The 17628-nt window shown below is 48.3% G+C and overlaps 3 protein-coding genes across 4 annotated transcripts in view; 2 read left to right on the top strand and 1 right to left on the bottom strand.

The window, feature by feature from the left end:
• LRRC3C (leucine rich repeat containing 3C) overlaps positions 1 to 5862 on the bottom strand; it is a 23667-nt gene extending 17805 nt beyond the window's left edge. Inside the window, exons 1-2 of the mRNA XM_006833668.1 lie at positions 5734 to 5862; positions 3050 to 3516 (exon numbers count right to left, since the gene is read on the bottom strand). Of these exons, the coding sequence (XP_006833731.1) occupies positions 3050 to 3516; positions 5734 to 5862 (596 nt within the window). The remainder of the gene's footprint in view (positions 1 to 3049; positions 3517 to 5733) is intronic.
• Positions 5863 to 6709: 847 nt separating this feature from the next.
• ORMDL3 (ORM1-like 3 (S. cerevisiae)) lies at positions 6710 to 8229 on the top strand. 2 transcript variants are annotated; one of them, XM_006832565.1, is made up of 3 exons: positions 6710 to 6835; positions 7530 to 7681; positions 8094 to 8229. In XM_006832565.1, exons 1-3 carry the CDS (start codon positions 6710 to 6712, stop codon positions 8227 to 8229), a joined length of 414 nt encoding a protein of 137 aa, XP_006832628.1. The 2 variants fall into 2 exon arrangements, with proteins under 2 accessions (XP_006832628.1, XP_006832627.1); XM_006832564.1 differs by having other exon boundaries at positions 6710 to 6883.
• An 8825-nt stretch (positions 8230 to 17054) lies between these two features.
• The window catches only part of GSDMB (gasdermin B), a 27449-nt gene continuing 26875 nt past the window's right edge, over positions 17055 to 17628 (top strand). The window contains exon 1 of the mRNA XM_006833667.1: positions 17055 to 17292. Coding sequence (XP_006833730.1) covers positions 17055 to 17292 — 238 coding nt within the window. The remainder of the gene's footprint in view (positions 17293 to 17628) is intronic.

Raw genomic sequence — 17628 nt, 5'->3', positions numbered from 1 at the left:
AATTTGACCTATACCTCTGGATTCAGTAGCTCAAAAGACAGAACAAATCTTTATAGCGAGGATCATTCCCACCCCCTCTATACACAGAGTAGACAGGGATGGGCAACTTGGACATTGACTACCCAAAATGGGGAGGCTACAAAAGCAAGAAGTAACTGGTTTACAAGCTTTCAAGAGGGAACCCTTTCCCAGAGGGCTTGGAGGAAGGTAGAATCTTCACTGAGTAGTATCCAATCTGTCTAGGTGGGGCTGATGAAAGGAGATGGGGATAGCACTCATGTAGTACAATAGTGAATAATTTCTATAAGGACTGACTGTGAGGGTTGAAAATGTAAAGGTAGATCTTTTGTAGCAAAAGGAAGGGAGTGGTTGACTTTGCAGGCCAGGAGCGGAGGCTTCTAGGACCATCAAGGTAGAAGAGCAGAGAGTAGGACCCTACCCAGAGAAACAGGGACAGAGATGGAGGAAGAGAGATGGAGCGGCTGGGGACTCTAGACACAGAGAGGGAAAGGGGCTATGTGCTGATGACCAGGGGGCAGACTTGCGGGGTGTACCCTTTGGTTGGTTGACGATGCATGGAGGTCCATTGTAACCATGGCAATGTAACGATATACGATAGGATGAATGTAAAGCTAATGTTCTCCCATGTAAATGATCATTTCACATAATTCACAATAAAACAGTTTTCTTAAAAAAACCACTGAACCTACTCAATGGCACTTAACAATAACAACATTGTCTTGGTGTGGCGCTGTAGGATAAGCGCTGGGCAACAAGGTCAGTTTGAAACGCAAGGTCGGCAGTTCAAACCCACCAGCCGCTCCTTAGAAAACCTGTGCAGAGTTGCTAGGAGTCAGAAAAGACTCGATGACACTTAACAACAACAATTCAATCCGTAACAATTCCTATCTTTAAAAAGTTTAATAATGGGAGTCATTAATAGGGCATGACATGTCTAGTAATCTTTCTGTTAGACTCTATTAGTCAGAACCTTATTTGTGAACCCAGTCTGAGCTGTCAAACTTAATAGGGAAGTGAAGAAACTGACAAGGATCCAGAGAGCTCAAGCAACTTGATGGAGAATGGAAGAATCCCAGAGAAATGTCAAATGAGTCAAGTGGGCTTACTTTGGAAAAAGAAAAAAGAGAGAGAGATCTTTGCTTTCTCTATGCTGGGGAGGTTACTGTGAAAGGGATAACACAGTTGTTTGCTATGTCTGCATAAGGAAAATGACTTCCACAAAGCAAGTGAAACTTATGTAGGACTTAGGCAGAGCATTTTCAGACTCTAGGGGGAACAATCTAGATCTTGGAATGGGTGCTCTTGGGCAATTACTCTTGGACATACTCTTGTCTGGGTGGTTCTTACTTGCCTGATACTCACTAGGTATCTCCAGGGATCCCATGACTATTTCCTGGCAGTCCTTGGGGTGTGTGTGAGGTTTTGAGGGACGTGGACCCCAGCCTTGAGTCAGCCTTATCCTTCCTGTCCTCTCATACTCCTTTCAGAGTGAGTTTGCAGCTCATTATTAGGTCTCTGGGTGACACAAACTGTTTATACTAACCTAAAGGCTGGTGGTTTGAGCCCATCCAGCAATACTGATGAAGAAAGGTTTGGAGCTGTGCTTCTGTAGATACTAACATCTAAGAATGGTTTATGGAGTAGCTCCACTGTGTATAACGCACGGGGGCGCTATGAGTCAGAATAGTCTTCATTGCACCAATTATTTTCACAGCCGGTCAGGTTTATTATGTCATGAAGGCATGTAATCCCGTTATTCCAGCTGGGACAAACATAGAAGCTGGGTGGAAGTGCCAACACTACCCAAACAAGACACTTTGGCGATATGCAGAGTAGGAGTGAGTCAGGCTTCAAAAGCCATTTAGTTAAACTTGCTACGGAAATAGTCCACTACAATGCTACAGGTGCTTTATCTACATTCTTTTGAATTTTCACAGCAAACCCTGAGGTAAGATTTCACAGGTGTGGAATTGGAGATTAAGATAAATTAAGGAATTTGTCCAGGATCACACTGCTGATAAAAGTGCCTACCCACTGTGACTACCCACTGCCGTCCAGGGACCCTATAGGACAGCCTAGAACTGTGCCATAGTATTTCCAAGGGAGTCCTGGTGTGACACTGTGGGTTAATGCAGCTGGACTGAAAGGTCGGTGGTTCAAGATCACCAACCACTCCTCGGAAACCCTACACAGGGCCAGAACCGACGCCAGAACCGACGGGACGGCACTTAACAACAGCAATAATCTTTACTGAAGCCAGTGGACTGTCTCGTCTTTCTCCTGAAGAGCGATGGGGAGATTCAAACATCCGACCTTTGGGTTAGCAGTTCAACACACTTCATGCACTGTGCCATGACAATTTGGCTGTACAATCTGCCCCCGCTTTTATTATTTATTTATCTGCTCTTGCTTTTGCAAAAACTGCTGACCAGAGAGAAGCCTTTTCCTACCCGGAATCATACAGGCTGATTTGGGATTGGAACTCAGGCTCCTAAATTTCCATCAAGTCTTTTTCAGACATCTGATTTGGCTGGGAAGAGGGGAGAGGCCGAGGATATGGCCTAGGCCAAGCATACTTGACAAATAACTGAGAAGGAGCTAGGCAACAGGTCTGGACAAATGCTGCCTACAGGCTGTGTTTGTGTTCTTTCGTCTTTCCAGACCCTTACGCCAGCCAACGTTACGAAAGACCCGCTCCCAGGAGAGCACCGCAGGGCAAAGGGCCGGGTTGTCCTCTTTCTGGAGGAGCCAATCTGGGACCAGGACGGAGGCGTGAGGTGTAGTGGAAAAACCCTGTACTTGGGAGTCAGATCTCTAGGTTCCACAGAGACCTAGGGCAAGTTACTCTTCAGGGGCCTAGGACAAGTTTCTCATCTGCAAAACGGGGGAGGTTGTAAGTAGAACTCGACGAGGATGCAAAAGCAGGAATTATTACACACCAAACTATGAGTTTAGCATGGTGTCCTACTGAGACGTCCTGCAGATCCACAGCAGCGAGGCCAGGACAAGACCAAAGAAGAAAAACTACAACTCCCAGGAGGCGCCGGGTGGCTTGGCGCCGGGCGGTGATGTCACAGGGGCCGGTTCGAGGAGCTGATTCGGCCGGAGCTGCCAGCGGGGTGGCTGCCGCCGCGGGTTCTTACAGCTGCTGGAGCAGCAGCGGCCCCCACCCCCGCCCCTGGGCACCTTTTCTGGGCCCTTGACCTCTGGCCCGGCGGGGTGAGTCCGGACAGGCCTCCAGGCTGGGGGAGCCGGGAGGACCCCGGGACTGCGACGGGGCGAGAGGGGGGCGGGGGCTGCTGGGGAAAGGACCCGGGTTGGGGGGGACCCAGAGAGGAGGAGCGGAGCCGGAGGGGCTGCATCAACCGAGGGGGTGTTCAAAGGGTAGTGAAGGTGGGAGGACGGAGTTGGGGCGTCGAGGAGGGACGTTCCGCCTGAGGGTGGGGGCCGGGGAGAGGCTCGGCTTCGGGGATAAAGGTTTGGCAGCCTCCGGGGCTAGGTGAAAGTGTGGAGGTGGGGGTGGGGCCCCGGGACGGCTCGCGCCTCTGTGCGAGGTGGAGCGGGAGGCTCCCCTGCGGACCAGAGATCCCACTCTGGAAGCCCCAACAATAGTGACGACTCCGCCTCCTCGCTCCTCCCTCACCCCTGGCTAGTGGGGGATCGCCTGGGTACTCCTTATCCTTCCCACCGACAGCCTGGGTTCCAGGGCCTGATCGAAGCTGAGAGGTGAGCAGCTGTGACCCTGAGGGTTAGGTGGTTGGCAGAATGTAAATGGCATTGTGGTGTGCTGTCAGGGCCCCCTCAGTTTGGGTCCAGATCTTGATATCTTAAACTCCTTATGTAGAAGGTTAAGGATTTGCGGCTTAAAGGTCTACCCTTACCTGGGGGAGGGATTGGGAAGTTCTCACCTGGTGGCTGCCCTGGGGCACACTCCAGCTTTGGCTCGGGTGTCTTGACAGACTGGCAGAGCCAGGATATTCTTGTGTGGGGGTGGGGTGGAGTGGAGTAGTGGGAAAGAGCCACCAGCAAGAAAGTGGTTAACAGAACTGAGTTGCTGCAGGCTCTGGTTTGAGGCAGGTTATGAAACCACATCAGGGGCTGGTGCAGGCAGCCACCTGCCAGCTACAGAGGCAGAACTTTTCAGCCTCAACTGCTTGTAAAACTCACTTTTTTCTCCCCATTTCTCTTCTGGGAGAGAGGTCAGTTGGTTATTTTACTCATGGGAACGATAGGTCGCACACAGAAGTCTCAGCAGGGCTTCCTGGCTAGTCTTTTTCTTAGTTTATCAATCTTTTCTGCTTTTTTGGGGGGATCTCTTAGGATTTTCTGTTCCCAGGGCACTTAGTGTTCAGGTTCTGAAAGAAGCTTACCAGTGTGGCAGCTAGGATCTGGGGTCTAGGTATTTGCTAGACCCTTTGGGTTGGGCAGGATGTCCTGTGACTGCAAGAAATGGTCTGGGGTCTTCTTGTCTGGTAGTCAGTAAGGCCCTTGGCACTCCTGGAGAAAATTCTAAGGAGAGCTGGAGGTTTTTCTCCACTCCCACCCATACAGGTCTGGGTTAGGGAAAGGGAGGAGGGCAGCAGTTTCTGGTCAGACTTGGGGAACTCTTTTCCTCCCCTTGGTGTAGTAAGTTTTGTGGAGCCCTTACTTCCCAAGCTGCCACCTCCCCCCTTCACCCAGGTGAAGCCTTTTGCGTGATAGGTGTCCCAGGGGTTGTGTTAGGTTAACTGAAGTCCCAAGGCCTTGGGAAGATAAACAACCAAGCCAGCTCTGGTTTTCTTGGGTGTCTGTAAAGCTTAATTATCCAGCCTAATGGGCTGGGCTGATGGGTCTCAGGAGCATTGTTTCTTCCAGGATGCACCCTGGGCCAGCCCACTGCATGTTGAGAAGGTGTCTAAGCTTGCAAGTGTCTGCGAAAAGGAAACTTGCTCCCATTATTCTGGAAGTAGGGAACTGACCCTTGGGAATTCTAGTTCTTTGGCACTGTAGGATAAGCACTGAACTGCTAACCACAAGGTCGGCTGTTCTAACCCACCAGTCACTGCTTGTAAATGCTACACAGGGTTGCTATGAATTGGAACCTGGAAGTCCTGGTGTGGCGCTTTGAGTTACTACGCTGGACTGCAGGTAGTTTTGAACTACAGTGTGGTTCAAGCTCACTAGCCGCTCCTTGGAAACCCTATACAGGGTCGCTATGAGTTGGAACCGACTCAGCGGCACTTAACAACAACAAAAATATGAGTCGGAACTGACTCAATGGCAGTTAACAACAACAACATGCAGGTTCAACTGGGATCCTAACCAGAGAGAAATGGCAACTTGAGTCTGAGGGGTTGGCTGCATTGAGGTGAAGGAGGTAGACCCTGAGCACTTCCAGGATACCCTCCATATGGGACCCCTTTCTGCATTCCTAGGAAAGATGAGGCTGTTAACCATGGTGATGATTTTAGAGTCTTCACCATGGTAGGGCCCTCCAGGGTTGAGGAAGGTGAGCCATCTGTTCCCACTTCTAGCTGGTCCCAAGGTCCTTAGGGATCTTTGGGCAGCGAAGATTTGGACAAGGGACTGCTCATTCCCCTCCCTCCCTTCGCCACTTCCGTATGCCCACTCTGGGTTGCCACCACTGTTGTTTCTTGGGCATCAAGGGGAGCCCTCCTGGTTCCTTCAGTTGTAAGTCTTCTACTTCTGGAGCTGGGCATGGTGTTAACTTACCCCTGGAAACAGGTGCTCGGAAGACAAGATAGAGGTGAGGGTGGGCAGGGCCGAGAAGAAAGGGGCTGGTGGTATGTCCAGGTGTAAGTCTGGGCGCGGGGGCTGTTGATGTGTGTTCCAGCTGCCCATAGGAGCTGTGGATATTGGCCACGTTGCCTATCCTTGCCTTTTCTGTGGTGAAGAAAAGGGCCCATTCGCCTTGGTGGCTTGGCAGCAGAGTGGGTGGTATCACGAGGGCTAGTCTGAGTGGCTGCCAAATGGGTAAAACATCTGGATGCGTGTATTGTGTCATCAAGTTAGAGCCTCCAGGTCTGGGCAAAGGTTGTCCTCAGTTTGTTGTTTTCTCCTTGTTCCCTCCCTTCCTCTTTACATCGTCCTCCGCTGGTTGAGGGTAGGGGAGGCCCAGGATTGAATAATTTGGGGAGGTGGGTGGAAGCAATAATGGAAAAAGTCTTCTTCCACAGCAGCCTGTGTCCACATGCCCCACTTCCTTTGACTCCCTCTTGTGGGAAGGATTTGTGGGTTGGAGCCTTCCTGGATCCAGTCCTGAGGGGTTGTTCAGAGGGAGCGTTACTGGGACAGCCTCTGTTCCCGACCTCAGGCTTTGTGGAAGGCAGGCCCTCACAGGCATGCTGTGGGGGATGGACTTGGAGGCCGGACATTGATTTCTTTGCTCTGGGACTGGATACCACTTGATGACCTGCCCTACCAGTCATCCAGGCACTTGCAGTGGCATTGTCCTGCCGGTGAAGCAGCCTGTTTATCCTAATCGGGAGGTGAGAAATGAGCAGAGCCAAATCCACATGGACTTTCTCCTGCCTCCTTGCTTGAGAGTCAGCAATGGGCTTGTGTAGAGTGCTGGGGGAGATCCTGCCCGCCGGCAGGATTTAAAGGGTGCGAGGGGGCAGGGAAAGTGGTGTGACCTGTCTCACCTGTGCTGTTTGTTTGCAGAGCAGTGGCGGAGAGGGACGGCAGGATGAATGTGGGCACGGCGCACAGCGAGGTGAACCCCAACACCAGAGTGATGAACAGCCGTGGCATCTGGCTCTCCTATGTGCTGGCCATTGGGCTTCTGCATGTGGTGCTGCTCAGCATCCCCTTTGTGAGCGTCCCTGTCGTCTGGACCCTCACTAACCTCATCCACAACATGGTGAGGGCCGGGAGGAGGGGTAGGAGGAGTCTGCAGACATGGCAGATGTCAGTGTGACATACTGACAACATCTGTCACCAGAGCGTAGACCCAGCTCTCTATCTGCCCCATGTCCTCTTTCAGGTTCTAACCCATGTGCTCTGATAAGAGGACTAATAGAGTCTGCGGATTTGTCCACATCTCCAGGATGGGTGGCTTGTGGCCCGGGAAAGGAGACTACTGAGAGCTGAACCAAGGGCTCCAAAGAGTCCCTAGGACCCAGCAGTCCTGACGCTTAGTCCAGTTCAGACCTGTCCCTCTCCCAAGTCAGGATCTCAAACCATCTTCCACTTTTGTCCCTCTTTGCTTCCTTCCTTCCTGCTACCTTGTACCTATTTGGTGGGCAAGCAAGACCTCGTCCCTTCCCATCTTCTTGCCCAGCGCACAGGGAGAGTATAGTGGACTGAGGGAGCAGGCACTACTGGACCCACTCTGTGTATTCTCATGCTAGGCCTCTCCTCTCATGCTACAGGCCTCTGAGCTGCCCTGCTCTAACCTCCAGTGCACATCCCCCTGCCTCTGGAACCCCATCTCTGTGATTGGGGTGGAGGAGCTGAGCTGGAGGTCTTTCACTTTTCTGTTTTCTAACAAAGGCCCCTCCTTCCAGGGCATGTACATCTTCCTGCACACAGTAAAGGGGACACCCTTTGAGACCCCGGACCAGGGCAAGGCAAGATTGCTGACCCACTGGGAGCAGATGGACTATGGGGTCCAGTTTACGGCCTCTCGGAAGTTCTTGACCATCACGCCTATTGTGCTGTAAGTGTTTTGGGTAGAGGAGGGCACCAGTAGCTGCCCCAAGCAGGCAGGTGAAGACCTGTGGGACTCTGGGGCCCAACTAGCTCTGGCCCTAATGGTAGGAATGAACAGGGGAAGGGAAGTTGGAGTGTCCCTGAATCCTACATTGGGCTCTCAGGCTTGGTGCCTCCCTGGCCTATTTTCCCTCCAATGGACTGACTTCCTGTCAGTAAGATGGTCCATAGTCCTGGAGCAAAGCTAAGGATCTGGGTGGAAGGGGCCTCTTTCCTCTGGGAGATCTCGCTACCCCACTTCTGATCTGGAGGCCTCCCCCATAACTCCTTGCCTTCTCCATTTGCCTCTTCCCACCCATGGAGTGAGGGAAGAAGGGGCTCTCCAAAGTCTTATCCTTTTCTTCAATCTCCGCACCTAGGTATTTCCTCACCAGCTTCTACACCAAGTACGACCAGATCCATTTTGTCCTCAACACTGTGTCCTTGATGAGCGTGCTCATCCCCAAGCTGCCCCAGCTCCACGGAGTACGGATTTTTGGGATCAATAAGTACTAAAGGTGCAGCCCCCTGCCCAGGCTGGCAGGGCTGAGGTCAAAGGCCTGCGCTGCAGTGCTGAGCCAGGAGCCTCTGGAGACTGCCAGAGGTGGGGGCTGAGCCTCTGAGCCCTAAGTCCCCCCTTGCTTCCCCCAGTAGCTGACTTGGAGTAGCTTGTAGTGGGCTTGGGGTTGGGGTAGGCCCTCCACCTGGGGCTCCAACCCCTTGTGATTTTTTTGGTCTTTTCCTTTGCCTTTTGAATAGAGACTCTGAGGGGGCAGTTATGGAATGGGCTGGACTCCCCAACGGAACACAGCCCCCCGAGGTTGGGACAGGAGGCCAGGAAAAGCCCCTGCTCACCCTCAGGCGTCCAAAGCACTTTAACCCCTATCAGGGGGCAGAAGGGACGGTACCATTCTAGATTGTTTTAATTTTTCAGTCTTTAGGGTAACACTCAGACTCAGTGTGCCTGTATATCTGAGACAGGCGTGTGATGACAGCTGATCCCTCTGGGCAGAGAGCTGTCTAACTCAACTCTCATTCCTCTGGTAACTCCCCTGCAACTCACTGAGTGTGTTGGGGAGGGTGGGAGAGAGCATGCCCCATCCCAGAGGTACAGAGCTGGAGACCTCTGCCCTCCTGGCCCTGGTGGAGGTGAGGGAGGGAAGGGAAGGAGATATGGGGACCAAGCTAGATTCAACTTGGCAGGGGGATGGGGAGGAGGCTCGGAAGAGGCAGTGGTGATAGGGAAGGGAGGCTGCTCTGGACTTGAAGCTTCTGAGTTGGCTAAAGGGATGGAGTTGGATGGCAGAGACCCCTGAGTTGTGCTTACTAGGTCCCATTGATACTGCTTTCTGCAGTGGTGTGAGTGGTGTGGGGAGCTTGGACAGAATTCATGGGTTCTGGGACCCCTCACCTCGTAGTTTGCTCATGCAGATGGCACAGAGCAGGGCCCTCTTGTGTGGCACGCATATGTGGGAATATGAGCTCACCCAGTCCAGGTGGGCAGGCTGAGCGAGGAGTGGTGGTCTGTAGGCACTGCCCCTTCTACCTGTGAGGTGAAGATCATGGGGCTGGAACCTGAGCACAGGCCTGAAGAGGAGCCTTCTACCCTCTCCTCAGCCCCACGGGGTCTCTGTTACTTTGGAAAAGCTGTGGGTGTCTGTGTCCTCTCCCAGGGGCCTAAGGGAGGAGACAGATCACTGGCCCTGCTTTCTGCCTCCTAGCACCGCCCCCCCAGCCCGAGTATCATAGGGAACTTTCACCTCAAAATCTTTCTAAGCAAAGTGTGAATAGGATTTTTACTTCCTTTGTACAGTATTGTGAGAGATGCAAATAAAGGGCAGTGTGTTCCTGTATTGTGCGTCTGGCTCTGCTTCCTGGAGGGCCCAGGGGTGGAGGGTTAGGGTGGGAGCATCAGGTGGGAAGGACTCAGACTGGGGGTCTTCACGGCTTCAGTTTGGGGGTCCTGTGGAGGCACCTGGTGGAAGCAGCAGCAGACCCGAGAGCAGACCTCTCTGTTGGTCCCTTAGCCTGGCTGCTGCACATGCCGCTGGGCCTTGGCCAGGGTCCTGGCTTCCCTCTGCACCCCCTTCCTCAGGTCTTCCCCCAGTCGCTCCTGCCCTGGGAGGGCTGCACTCCTCCTGCCATTTTGTCTCCAGAGGAATTTCCACTCCACTCTTCCTCATCTCTGCCATAAGCATGTGTGGGAGAGAAAGGGAGGTACTAATTGAGGGTCACACAGGATCAGGGAAGGGAGGAACCCTGTAGTGAAGGAAACCTTATGTCCTGAGGGTGCAGAATCATCTCCTACTCGTGAGGCAGGTACAAAGTCAAGGGTGGAAGTGGGAGCTGCTCCCAACAGCCTGGGCTCCTCTCTGGCTCTGGCCCAGGTGACGACGCCCTGGGAGTGGGTGTCAGGAAGAGTGGGAGCTTTGCTGAAGTTCAGGATCCCTGAGTGCAGCCCTCAGCCACTAGGGTTGGTGCCCCGGTCCCCCCAGACCTTCTCCCAGACATATACAATCCTTAGTAATGTTTATTGTCATTTTAATCATAGAATAATAGGTGACCAGTATACTTGTAAGCTGCTTCATGTCATTTTTTAGCTTATATAAATACTAACAACAAAATTATTTAAACTCTTTCTATCGGATTACATTATTTGTAAGTGGAAGACTTTTTTGACTTTTGATTTTTTCCTTTAATGATTGTTGAATTCTTTAAAAAGTTATTGATAAAGGTTCACAAATATTAGTTACCATAATATTGTAGCTAAAACACCAGAAAGCTGACAAAATTGGTAACTATAAAGATAGTGAGATAGTGGCAGCAATCTTGGCCAGCTGAAGCCACGTGATTCAGAGCATCACTGTAAATGGATAATAATGACAGCTCTGACCAGATGGCAGTAGAAGGCTTAAAAGGGAAATTAGCAGAGAATTTGTAGGTATATTGATATATGTAAGTTGGGCTTATTAAAAATGCTTGTTGCTGTAATAAAAATTTTAATCAATATTTATTGGTCTCCATATATATTATATGGTGCTGTAGGATCAGCACTGTCCTGCGAACTACAAGGTCAGAAGTTCAAACCCACCAGCTGCTCCTCAGAAACTGTACAGGGTTGATGTGAGTTGGAACCAAGTCGACAACACTTAACAACATTATATTTCTTCTGAAACACTGCACAAAATTTTTATAGTCATTTTGTGTCACCCCTTCTGACTGTGTCACTTGGTGCAGTCCACACCTCTTACAGTCTGCAACCCCCCCACACTCCCTTAGCAACACCATTGCTCACAGCACTGGGAGAAGAAATGCAGTCATTTGGGCTCAATCTTGGGGCTGAGGGTGTCATAGGAACGTCTATGGACCTGCAAGAGTGTAGCCAGGGTAAGAGGCTAGGATATAGGGTATATATACTAAGATCTGGGTTCAAATTCCAGCCCTACCACGTCCTAACTATATGGTCTTGTTGAGTTATTTTACTTCTCTGAACTTCAGTTTCCTCTTGTACAGTACAAAGATGATAATGCTGATTAGGGCTGTTTTGAGGATTAGCACACTTCCTGATTGTGTTGTTGCATTTATTGCCTTCAAATTGACTCCTGACTCATGGTAACCCGAAACACAACAGGATTGAGTTGGGACCCATATGATTTTGGAACCACCACAACACCCTTATGTGGTAACTATGCTATTTTTAAATTGTTACCACTATCTCCACCATTATCATCTCCCTAACTATTGTTTCACAGCTGAGGTAGGCAGAGGCCAAAGGATAGACTAGGTGACTTTTTGTTATCTCAAAGAGAAATTGGGGGTGGGGCCAGAGGCTTTGCCCTGGAGAAGGAAGTGAGGGAAGGAGATAGAACCCATCAGATGAGGAGGTTCAGTGTCTCCCTGAAAGGATCAATGGGAGGGAGTATGCAGCAGGAGAGAAGAGGAGACTGAATCCCTACTGCCTCAGTCTGTTTTCTATCAGTGTTAGGTGTCATTCTCTGAGTCTTCAATGTTCCCCACCTTCGTGTGGCATTTGGGTAGCAGGTTACTTTTCTAATAAAAGGATCCCTGGTGATGTAATGATTAAGTGCTCACCTACTGTTGTGGACTGAATTGTGTGTCCCCCCAAAGTATGTGTCAGCTTGGCTGGGCCATGATTCTCAGTGTTTCGGCATTGATGTAATGACGTAATGTGGCAGTTCTGTGTTTGTCCTCCATGGTGTGATGTGATGTGATAAACCAATATGAGGACTAAGGATGGGCTGCAATACCTTTAATTCCATCATGTAAAGGAGTTTCCCAGGAGTGTGCCTGCAATACTTCTTATAAAAGTTAAAAGTAAAATGAGCAGAGATCAGAGGGTCCTACTACCACCAAGAAAGAAGAGCAGGAGTGGAGAAGATGCTTTGGACCTGGAGTTCCTGCACTGTGAAGCTCCTAGATCCCGAGACAGATGGAGATCTCCAAGGAATGTTGGGCCTACAGATGCTGAAAGGGGACAAGGACCTTTCTCCGGAGCAGACACAGAGAGAGCCATCTCCTAGAGCTGGCACTCTGAATTCAGACTTGTAGCCTCTTAAAGTGTGAGAGAATAAATTTTTTGATTGTTGAAGCCATCCGCTTGTGGTATATCTGTTATAGCAGCACTAGAGAACTAAGATAGTTGCTAACCCAAAAGACGGCAATTTGAACCCTTCAAGTGGCTCTACAGGAGAAAGGCCTAGAAATCTGCTCTCCGAACGACTACAGCCTAGAAACCCCTATGAGGTAGTTCTACTCTGTCACATGGGACCACTATGAGTCGAAAACGGACTTAACAGCTCCCACCACCAACAACAACACTTTTCTAATATCTCATGTACAGCCATAGCTTTTGCCTGCAAACGCTTGGTTGATATCCACCTATATTCCAATTTTCTATTCCTAAATCATTGAATTTCATTCAGGGCTTTGGATTGGTTCAAATTGGCTCAGTCATAGCCAATGAAGCAAAACTGGAACAAACCCCAAAATTTAAAATATGGATGATCTGGAAAACTAATTGGAATTGGAAAACTTACAGGTCAAAGTCTTAGAATGGGAAATTTGGAGGTAAGACCTTTTAGGAAGAATTGACAAGACTGGAGAGCAACGTGCATTCTAAAGTGGTGTGGTCCACTGCCATCTTTGAGCTGGGCACTACTGATTTCAACTCAGTCAAGAGATTGGATTGCTCTGCAGCATGCATGCTGCCCTTGTTTTCTGCTCTGTCTCTGTCTCTTGACTGGTACATTTAATCCATTTGCATTTAGTGTAATAATCAGTAGGTATGAATTGACTGCTGTCATTTTTCTTGGCGTTTCTTTGTGGCGCTGCTGGATTCTTCTACATGTTTTTCTATGCTGAGTTAATTTTGTTTGTGGGTTTTCTTGTCATTTTCATTTCTGTTGTGTTAATGTTGACGAGATCTTTCTGATTGTCCTCTTTGCTTATTTTGATGTGCAAGTGTATTATTTTTCTTTGAAGTTGCCCTATAATAATTTTTTTCCCTGCTTAAAACATACCTTTTTGTCTTGAAATCCACTTGGCTTCCTTGCCATTTGGAAGCTCTATATCTACACTATTTCCTCTTTTTGCTTTGTAGTTGACTTCATTACACATTGATATCTCTGGTTCCCTATTTTCAGTCTTGTAGGTTGGTTTCACTTTAAATAATTCCATATTGGTGTGAGTTAATACACTGAGGGTTAATACACTGGACTGCAAGGTCGGTTTGAACTGTAAAGTCAGTAGTTCAGGCTCACCAGTGGCTCCTTGGAAACCCTATACAAGGTCATTGTGAGTTGGAACCAACTTGAAGGCACTTAACAACAACAACTGGAATGAGTTCTAGGTAGTGTTGTCATGTATAATCTCAGGTTACTGTCAGCTGTTGTTGGTTCTTAATCCAAAGAACATCCTGTACATTTTTTGTAAAGTTGGTCTGGTCATTACAAATTTCTTGAACTTCTTTTTATCAGGAAATGTTCTAATTTTGCCTTTATATTTGAGGGACAGCTTTGCTATATATTTTTAATTGACTTTATTTTGTTTTGCATTACTTTAAAAAAAATTTTTTTTTAAGGTTTTTGTTGTGGATTGAGTGAAAGTTTACAGGACAGATTGTCAGTTTTACATTCAACAAATCATATGCCTTACTTCATTACAATGATTATCATTCCCTCTATGTACCATCAGTTAACAGTATTTCTCTCTATTCATTTTAGCTTTTTTTAAAAAAGCAAAAAACAAAACAAAACACTCAGGCATATATAATAATTTACACCTCCAAAGGGCACATTCTGCAAATCTGCCTCCTGGCCACCAGCTCTCAGTCCCTCTCTTCCCATGAATCTAGAGTCCTCAGTAGCTCCCCCTCTCCCTGCTTCTCTCGATAAGTTCTACATTCTGCTTGTGCTTTTCTCCCTTGATGGTCCTAGGGTCCTCTGTTTCTGGATTGTAAGATTAACTACTCCCTGTATTTGTTACAAAACTTCTACCTTTACAATTGTGACAGTCACAATTAGTCATGATAACAATTATTCACTCTTGAATCTTGGGCCAGGTACATATTCATCATGAACATAAGTAACTGTTCCAGAATACTCATACTTCACAATGTTGTCAGAGGGTGACATCCAGAATCTTCTGAGGTGGGAAATTTCCACTTAAAAGGACAAGCAGACCAACCTGGAGCAGCTAGAAGAACAGAAGATACTTCTTGAAAGAAAGACTAGGAGGAAACATTAAAAACAATAACAGCACTTCCCTGTATTTGTTACAAAACTTCTACCTTTACAATTGTGACAGTCGCAATTAGTCATGATAACAATTATTCACCATTGAGTCATATGAATCTTATCCCCATCTCTTTTCACCAGACCCATCTAGACAAGATGAAAACTATTCAGTGGAGACTCTTTCTTCCCTCCCATACTCTTAAACTAAACTCCCTCTTGAAACTTTGTAAGCCAGTCACTTCATGCCTTTATTGCCCCCTCATTTTAGATAGCCAAAGTCTAAGTTACCAGTCTACTATCTACCCTGTGTACAGAGGGGATAGCATTGATACTTGATGTGAAGGCTCCTTCCCTCTCTGTTGTTATTTAAAGTTACTATTGCCATGAGTATAGATAGGTCAGGTTCATCAAATTGCAGCAATTTATCCTTGTTTCCTTTATCAATAAATTTTTTTTTTTTTTAATCGTCCTCTGGTCAAGCTCTGATTATCAAGCCATCGAGGTTAGGTCAAATGGGTACTGTCTACAAGTTTGGGTGTTCTTGTGCATCTCCCCTCACTTTCTGATTGCTTCCAGGTAGATGTGATCAGGAGATGGCCTTTCCTTTTCACTTTTCTTCCTGACAAATTTCAAGATGCCACTGTTGGTCATTGTGATGTAACTCAGAATTTCATTTTTGGCCTATTTCCTTTTTAGTCTGCCTGTCCCACTCCACAATCCTCATTCAGGCCTTTTCCTAGTGATAAAGAGTTCAGGGCCAGCTGTGGCCATTTTGCACTGCCATTTAGTTTTAAGTGGAAACTGTCACTTTAAATTTCGAGAAGACCTGTGCATATGTGTAGTAGAATCCTCCTTGCTTCTGCTACAAATTCCCCTAGCTGTAAGCCTTCCAATCTTCTAAATATTCCTTTATATGTGGTTCTGGCGCCATCCCCTGAGCCTGGTTGGCCCGGTATTCTGTGTTGTTGCTGTCTTCACTGCATTTCTGCCAGATCCGCCATTTTGTTTGTTCTCCCTCATGGTTTCATTTTGTGCCATTCTCTGATGCAGACTCACCTGGTATATATCAGCACCTGCATCCGGTTCTCTGGGTCCAAGTCATAAAAAGAGACTGCCCTCTGGACTCATCAATCTCCAACGCTGTAATTACTTAGCTTATCTAAAGATTTGAGAGGTGAGGCTCAACCTTTAAATTTCCTCATAGCTACTTGAGGCACAGCAGTCAGGAATTGTGCAAAGATCTGACGGAGGGGCATTCTCACAACCTCCAGTTCTGGTGAGTGACTGAGGAGGGCAGGCCAGGGAGCCTGAGCCAGGGAGGTTCTGAGTAGTCACAGAGATGGGCCTGGGGGTCATGGGCACTGCCTTTCCAGGCATCCAGAAGAATTTCCAATATGGGAGTGAGTTGAGAGTTGGCTTCCATGATGGAGACAGGGACAGAGAAGGGACCAGTTGGGAGATAGGTGTGTGGGTCAGAAAGGAGCAATTTAGAAGAAGACAGCCACAGCTAGGATAGGGAAGTGGAACCCAGGAGAATTACAAGGTGAGGCCAGCACCAGGAGGGAAGGAAAGGAGCTTGAAGTAGGGGAAGATGCTTTCAAGACGGAGGAACTGTAGTTATTAGTGAAGGAAAGGAGAGCAAGAATGATCCGGAGGTGAGACAACTTGAGAGATCCACTATAGTGGGGACAAGAATTGTTGCAGAATAGATACAGAAAAGGACCTGCTGCATTAGATTGTTTGGGCTGCAGGCCTGCAGTGGGTTTGGTAGTGGCAGGGACAATAGAGAGCTTCAGGGGTCAGGATGAGACTAGGAGAGGATGGAGGGGAGAGTTGGTGAGGGGAGATGTTTCTGGTGGGACTTTGGGGTTAATTTTATATTACCAAGGGCAAGGGACCCTTCCGAAGGTGACTAGAAACTGAGAAGAAGGCCTTGTGTGTGTGTGTGGTGGGGGTGGCTGTTCAGGGTGTCCAGTTCCAAGCTGCCTGTGTACTCTTCTGATTTGCTTCCTTCTTAGGAGAATTTATCCCCATTCCTAAGGGATAAGAAGGGAGGGAGTAACCGATCCAACTGCCTTGGTGAAACCAGGGTAGAGCAGAAGGAGGGGGCCTGGGAACCAGATGCAAGGAGAGAAATAACCAGTTGGAGTTGGTAATAGGAGCCATGACCCTCATTTCATCCCGGTACTCCTGTTTACCCCTATTACTGAAGGCCTGGCAGGGGATGGTGGGCCTTTCTACCCCTCAGGACCCTCTGAGCAAGGGAGTAACCGCTATGGGAGATGCAGAAAATGGGCCTCATTCTCCCTGCCTGGGGTGATCACTGCAATATTTTCTCCAGATGGGTTCTCTTAGGGTCAGAGAAGAGTCTTGGATTTGTTATATTCATTTCTCCACAGTGTGTCTTGACTGCCTCACCTTTTAGAAGTAGGAAAGGCAAATCATCTCAGGTCTTGGTTTTCCTGAGACCTTTGGCTCTTCCTTAATTGCAAGCAGTCAAAGGTGGAAGATTTAAAGACTCTGAGCCCATATTCACCCCTCCGCCAAACTGAAATTGGTTTTCTTTTCCCAGTTGATTCAGGTACAATGTCCAGCCTATTTAAGAAAATCACAAAAATGGTGGTCCAACAGCTGGATGCTGGAGGGGATATGATTCCTGTTAGGAGTGCCATTGATGCTGACAGATTGCACTGCTTCCATCTGGTGTGGGAAAAGAAAACGTTATGTACAGTCCGGTACATCAGAACAGGTCTCACCCTGAAGGACATCCTGGAGACAGAGGAGGATTACATGTCAACTGATGAGCTTTATTCTGGGTCCTCAGGTCTGTATGAGCGGGTGCGAAATGCCCAGCCAGGAGGCCAAGCTCACTCCTACTGCACCCTATCCTAAATTCCCCCTTGCCATCAACCAAGTGGGCCAGTGCTGACTAGCCATCTATCAGTCAGCAAAGAAGCTGTGGGATTTGTATGGTTGCATTGGCACCTCAGTTAAAGAAATGCACAGCAAAGCTACGTAGGGATAAGGGAACAGGGGAGGTGGAGGTTTTTTTTTTTATATATTAGAAATTAAATATTCCTCCTTTTCCATAGTTCCAATTGTAGATAATTTACCTTTAAATTAGATTACTCATCTCACACTTTTATACATTCACCATATA

Source organism: Chrysochloris asiatica, unplaced genomic scaffold (genome assembly GCF_000296735.1).
Source record: "Chrysochloris asiatica unplaced genomic scaffold, ChrAsi1.0 scaffold00007, whole genome shotgun sequence".
Taxonomy (NCBI): Eukaryota; Metazoa; Chordata; class Mammalia; order Afrosoricida; family Chrysochloridae; genus Chrysochloris; species Chrysochloris asiatica.
This window is presented reverse-complemented; position numbering and strand designations above follow the sequence as displayed.